The 6,509-nt window shown below is 53.7% G+C and overlaps 1 protein-coding gene across 1 annotated transcript; it reads left to right on the forward strand.

Annotated features, from left to right (window-relative positions):
- The first annotated feature begins 390 nt into the window (after positions 1–390).
- CDK9 (cyclin dependent kinase 9) lies at positions 391–5,895 on the forward strand. Its single transcript, XM_053962041.1, has 7 exons — positions 391–675; positions 1,230–1,311; positions 1,736–1,826; positions 3,634–3,800; positions 3,978–4,149; positions 4,232–4,380; positions 5,257–5,895. The coding sequence occupies exons 1-7, from the start codon at positions 455–457 to the stop codon at positions 5,620–5,622; spliced, it is 1,248 nt and encodes a 415-aa protein (XP_053818016.1). The 5' UTR covers positions 391–454; the 3' UTR covers positions 5,623–5,895.
- Positions 5,896–6,509: the final 614 nt, after the last annotated feature.

Below are 6,509 nucleotides of genomic sequence, written 5' to 3' on the forward strand. Positions count from 1 at the left end.
CCACCAGCCATTCTCTCGTTCTGGGGACATTGACGTGCTCCATAACAGTGTCGCCATGCAGGACAAGGTGGCCTGGACCCAGCAGGGCTCTGGTGTCCGTGTTCCCCGGGAGCTGGTGGTTCCCATCACCAGGATGCTGGCAGTCACCTCTGCCACAGCTCGGTCCTTGGGTGCTGTCCACCTCGGGGACCAGTTTCGAACAGCCTGAGACCGAACTCTTTGTCCTGCACCGGGACACAGCCACGGCCGGGGGAGGAACTCAGGGTCCCCTCAACCAGACCCTGGAATCCTCCTGCCTGGCCACGGCCTCCCTACGTCACAGCCGCAGCTGCAGGAGCAGAAGCTCTGTTTAACTCCTGACGTGTTTAAGCACACACGGGGCACACGGCAACGCGCTTCAGGGCCACCGGCACCGGCGACCGCTCGGTGCTCCCGGGCCACCAGGGGGGACAACATGGCGGCGTCCCCACGGACTGCAACGCCCACAAGGCCCCGCGCGGCGGCTGGCATGTCACGTGATGGCGCCGCCGCGTCACGTGGCGGAACGGGCGGGACGCGGTGCTGTGGCAACGGCGCGGCCGCCATGGCCAAGCAGTACGACATGGTCGAGTGCCCCTTCTGCGACGAGGTTTCCAAGTACGAGAAGCTCGCCAAGATCGGGCAGGGCACCTTCGGGTGAGTGCTCGCCGGCCCCGGCCCTCCCTGGCCCGGCCCGGCCCCGGCCCTCCCCGGCCTCAGGCCTGCAGCCGGGGCCCAGCCCCGCGGCCCATGGGCGCCTGCCTCGGGTGCTCCTTGCTCGCGTGTCCTTTCCCCGGCCGCCCCTCTGGCTTTAGAGAACCAGTCTGGCTCCTGGGCCCTCTTTTCCGCAACCTGAGATCCCGCTCTGTCCCAGCTCTGGCAGAGCAGAGTTAACCTTGAAAACAGTTAGGGTGGGGACCTGGAACTTGCCTCCAAATGTGCAGCTTGGCTCCAAATGTGCGACTTTTTGCTCAGAATGTGCTACGTTACTGGAAATCCTTATAAGGCTGCAAGAGCTCTGGGCTATCTGTTGGTTCAGTGAGTCCTGGAGCCTTTGGCCCAGCGGGAATGTGGCTGTATTGGCTCAGCACAGTAAAGCTCTGTACGGTGCTTTAGTGTGTCTCGCTTGGGCTTGTTCCTTGTGGGGGCACCTGGCTCCTTCCTCCTTGTGCTGCTCATGGATTTTTTTTTTTTTTCCTGTTTTTTTACAGGGAAGTTTTCAAAGCCAAACATCGCCAGACAGGCAAGAAAGTAGCACTGAAGAAGGTGTTGATGGAAAATGAGAAGGAAGGGGTAAGTGTGGGGCGTGGCTGGGTTGGGCCTGTTGTCTCCTGGGCTGCAAAGGCACATGGCAGCAGCGAGGGGACTGGGCTGCACGGGATGGCTGCTGGGAAGTGACACTTCCCATGTGTTCTCCTCTGGGACCCTGAGCACAGGGTCACAGGGACACTGGCTGTGTCTGTGGAAGAGCTGGGTGATTGTGAAGCACATGCTCAGGAGCTGGGGAGAGAGTTAAGAGCTTAAACAGCAAAGGCAGCAGCCAGAGAGGCTGTTGTGCAGCTCAGGCTGGGCTGTACCATGTCCTGGTGTGAATGTAAAAGGTGAGGAGAGGAGGGCAGGACCTGTCAAGCTGCATGGTCACACCTCTCCTGTTCTCTTGGGGAGATGGCCTGGTCTCCTGCACCTCCAACCTCCATTCTCTCTTTATCTTTTCCAGTTTCCCATCACAGCCTTGCGAGAAATTAAAATCCTCCAGCTGCTCAAACACGAGAATGTGGTGAACCTCATAGAAATCTGCAGGACCAAAGGTACTTTGCAGGCTCTCCCTTGTGTTAATGGTGGCTTTTCTGAGCCCTGCTGAGCAGGCTGGTGTCTTGTGCTGGGAGTGGAGTGGTCTAGCTGAGCACGGGGCTCTGTTCCTGCCTGTGACATGGGGTGACAGGTCACTTATTTTGGAAAAGAGTTTCTAAATGGGTCAGGAGGTTGCTGAAGCTCAGATGGAAAAAGCTGTTGTGGTCCCGCCAGGATATGCCTGTGCCATAGCAGTGAATGCTGCCTGTGCTGGGAAACTCCCTTCTGAGAGGCTTTAAATGAACCAGCACTTTGGAGCAGAGGCTCCTCAGCCTGGAGCTGCCTCTCTTGGTTGTCTTGTGATGGTTTCTGGCAGCTCTGAGCTGATGACACAGCTCCAGCTGAGGCTCACTCAGCATCTCTTTCTGTGGGTGATGTAACTGCTTGTGCTGGGAGGGCTGGGACTCCACATGGGCAGTTCTGAGCTGCTCTTCCACCTCCTCACTCCCACCTGATGCCTTGTGCCCCCACTGCTTCGTAGGCTCAGCACACCTGGCCTGGCTCTGTTTACAGTGAAACTGCTCTATAACATTTGCTAACGTTTATATATAATTCTCTTACATGGATTTGTACTGGAAAAATACTTTGGAAAGTGACAGTTGATGTTACAGCCTGCCCTTCCCTAGCCAGGGAAATAAAAACAAAACTTACTAGTATCTGGTATTTTTTTAAAAAGTCCAGTCACTGAATGGGCAGAAATGTCTGGCCTAGGGATGGGAAAGTCAAGATACTCCAGTACTCATTTGTGTGTAGATTACTGTCTGAATAGGTATGAGTAAAAATACCAATGACAAGTTAATTTTTAATTCACTCTGTGATTAAAAGAGCTGCCATGATTCGGTGTCTGGCATACCAAAAGTAAATATTTTTGTAGACATGTCATTTGTTCCCTTTTTATGTTTTGTTTGTATTCCAGTTTTTATCCAAATCTACCTTGACCTCAGTTTGCAGTAAAGTAGAAATGTTTCATTTACTGTTGTCAAACGTGAGGCTTTTCTCTTTTTATGTTGGAAAGGTGTGTTTGGGGCTGTGTCTGTGTGAGGAACTGCAGACCCAGTGTAGCAGGCACCCTCCTGGGGAGGAGAGCAGTGTGCTTCTGTGGGGGCTAAGCTTTTCCGGCTGGAGATGCTGATGAGCAGGTTTTGCTGATTACAACTGATGAAAATCAGCTTTTCTTTTTAATAACATTTTGCGTGGGTGCTCCAGGAACAAGATTGAAATCGATTGCTTCACCTGAAGTCTGCTATCATTCACTTCAAATTGGAGTTGGAGTTTTATATCGCTTTGATCAAGATCAGTCCATTTTTGCAGATCCTGTTTGAGGTTGCAGGAAATCTCACTTTTTAATGTCAGATTAGACAGATTTTCCGTGTTTCTGCATTCTTTCCCGGGGCTGTCTGTGGGTGCCTCCTCTATCTCTGGTTCTTGGCTGGCAGCCACGGCTTGCAGGGAGGAAACCCCACAGCCGTTATGAGCCCAGAGCAGCACGAAGTGAAGCTTTCAAAGGTTGCCATGCCCTTTCCTTGCCTGTCTGATGACATTTGCTGCACCAATCCTCATCTCCTGTTCTTGTGTTGCTAGTTTTTGCTCAGTTCTTCTTTAAAAAGGACCTTGAGGCCTGCAGGCTGTCTGGTTCTCTATGTTCCTGTGCCCTGAGATTCTGTGTAGGGGGTGTTGTATGAGCTGCAGGGTGGTGGGAGGTGAGAGGAGCTGTGACCCAGTGAAGGGTCCCTCACTGACAGCCGCTCTGTGCCTCTCCTGCAGCCTCTCCGTACAACCGGTGCAAGGGCAGCATCTACCTTGTGTTTGACTTCTGTGAGCACGACCTGGCTGGCCTTCTCAGCAACGCCCATGTCAAGTTCACACTGTCAGAGATCAAGAAAGTTATGCAGATGCTCCTGAACGGACTTTACTACATCCACAGGAACAAGGTAATGGGAAAGGCTCCTGCTGTGCTCAGAGGGTGGCTTTCCAAGGAGCAGGTGTCTTAGCACAGGCTGCAGGGAAATCCTTGTTTCCCACCTCTGCAGCCTGAGCATTGTGCTGGTGCAAGACACCTAAGGAGGGCACTTCATTCACTTAACTCCTCAATGTCTGTCCTTGTGCAGATCTTGCACCGAGACATGAAAGCAGCAAACGTCTTGATCACGCGGGATGGAGTCCTGAAGCTGGCGGACTTTGGGCTGGCTCGAGCTTTCAGCCTGGCTAAGAACAGCCAGCCAAACCGCTACACCAACCGCGTGGTGACCCTGTGGTATCGGCCCCCAGAGCTGCTCCTAGGTAGGAGGAGCCCTAGGTGGGCTCTGCCGGCTTCTCGGCCCTTCTCAGCCCTCTGGGAGACTAACTCGGCATCTCCGTTTAGGGGAGCGCGACTACGGCCCCCCCATTGATCTCTGGGGTGCAGGCTGCATCATGGCAGAGATGTGGACCCGCAGCCCCATCATGCAGGGGAACACGGAGCAGCACCAGCTGACCCTCATCAGCCAGCTCTGTGGATCCATCACACCGGAGGTGAGGGCGAGAGTGGGGATGAGTTGTGGAGAGCAGGAGTGTGGGCAGAGTCTGGGACCAGGCACTTGTGCCTCTTCCCTGCCCTGTGTGCTCCCAGCAGTGGGGTGTGCCTGCTGTTGGCAGGGAGGCTGGAGAATCTTCTAGCCTGTGTTTTGGCGTTGTCTCTCAGACAGCCCTCAATTTCTGCTTAAAGAAGGGTGGGGTTTTTTATTTTGAGGTGTTTTGCGCTGGTCACCTTGAAAAGCCTCTTGAATTCTGTCTTGTGATTTGCGGCATCAGCTCAGCTCTGGTGTGAGCACCCGGCCCCTTCTCAGCTCCTCCTTCATAAGCAGCTCGTCCTGCCCTCTTGTGGGGAGCAAGCTGAGGGATCTCAGCCCAGACTGGGATCTGCGGGATGTTGTGCTGGCAGCTGCAGAGTCCTCATCCTGCTGTCAGTCATTATGTAAATACACTGAAGGTGCTTTCTTTGGCAACACCTGTTGTGGTCTCACCCAGATCGAGATAAGTGCTGGTGATTGCAGCAGGCTTTGCTTTCTAAGAATAAAAGGTGCCACATCCAGGTGATTATTTAGCAATCAGTTTTGTCACTTTATCTTTCTGGATGCGGTAGCTGGCCTGAACCGTGCTTTCTAGTATTTCTTTTCATGGGGGAACCAGAAATCCTTGAGCATCGTTTCCACACCAGGAAGACTGTCCTGACTTGTCCACATGACTCCAGGCCTTTAGCGCCTCTTTGTTGCTGTGAGAACAATGTCTGCCAGCTTGGAGGTTATAAAATAGAATTGTTATCTTGGTTTGCCTGAGGGTGTTTGAACCAAAATGGCTTGTCCTTTCCATAACTATTTCTTGCCAACCTCTTTTCCTTCCCCTTGCCAGGTGTGGCCGAATGTGGACAAGTACGAGCTGTACGAGAAGCTGGATCTCCCCAAGGGGCAGAAGCGGAAGGTGAAGGATCGCCTCAAGGCCTACGTCAAAGACCCCTACGCGCTGGACCTCATCGACAAGCTGCTGGTGCTGGATCCCGCCCAGCGCATCGACAGCGACGACGCCCTGAACCACGACTTCTTCTGGTCGGACCCCATGCCGTCAGACCTCAAGAACATGCTGTCCACCCACAACCAGTCCATGTTTGAGTACCTGGCCCCACCACGCAGGAGGGGTGGGCACATGCCCCAGCAGCCGGCGAACCAGGGCAGGAACCCAGCGGCCACCAACCAGACTGAATTCGACAGAGTGTTTTGACATCCAGCAGGGTCCTGGCTGGGCTTCTCCACGTTAAGTGGAGATGTCCTGTCAAGGTGCTTTTGCCTAGGAAAGGACTTTTTTCAAGGTGAATTGACTGATGGTGTTAACAGAGCTTGGCCATCTCCTCGGCCACTGCAGAGCTGCGTGACTTGGGGAGGTGATATCTATGAGCTCGACGTTGTTTCCCTGCAGTTTCCTGTCTCAGAACTTGTTTTTGTCCCCCAAAAGTCTGTATTAGTTATATTAAACTTGCAGATCAATTGTTATGGATCTGGTGATGGGAAAAGCGTCTCCATCCATGCTGGAGATCTTGGCAAATGGTACCAGGACTGGGAGTAGCTGCCCTGGACCAAACTGGGCCCTGCTTGGAGACGTCTCAGCTCTCTTGGTCTGTCATAGCTCCTGCATGGAGTATCCTCCGAGCACTGAAGCGTTGATGAAGGACGAAGCAGGTGCTTTTGGGTCATCAGATGTGTCTTGGGGAAGGCAGAGCCACCCTAGACAGCATGACTAGCTCTCCCTGGAGACTGGGATCTAGTCTAAAAAGGGCTTATTGGGCAAACCAGAGGTGGTGACAGAGCTGGATGCTCCATGTAGCCAGGAGACCAGGACAGCTGGTCTCTGTGACAGCACATGGCATCCATGCTTTCTAAATTGCAAACCATGACTGGGAGTCATACTGGATACACCGAGCCTGCTGCAGCCAAGCACTGCCCTGTGCCTGAGGTGAGACCTGCCCTCCTGCTGTCTGCAGGGATTTCAGGATGGTGTGGCAGGGCTGGTCACACTGTGCTGGGAGCAGGGGGACACTCATGTATCCCCTGCTCTCTCCTGGAGCTCTTTGCATGAGAGACTAGAACAAGACCACTGCCTCCTTGGGTACA

This window comes from Vidua chalybeata, chromosome 21, assembly GCF_026979565.1.
Source record: "Vidua chalybeata isolate OUT-0048 chromosome 21, bVidCha1 merged haplotype, whole genome shotgun sequence".
Classification (NCBI taxonomy): Eukaryota; Metazoa; Chordata; class Aves; order Passeriformes; family Viduidae; genus Vidua; species Vidua chalybeata.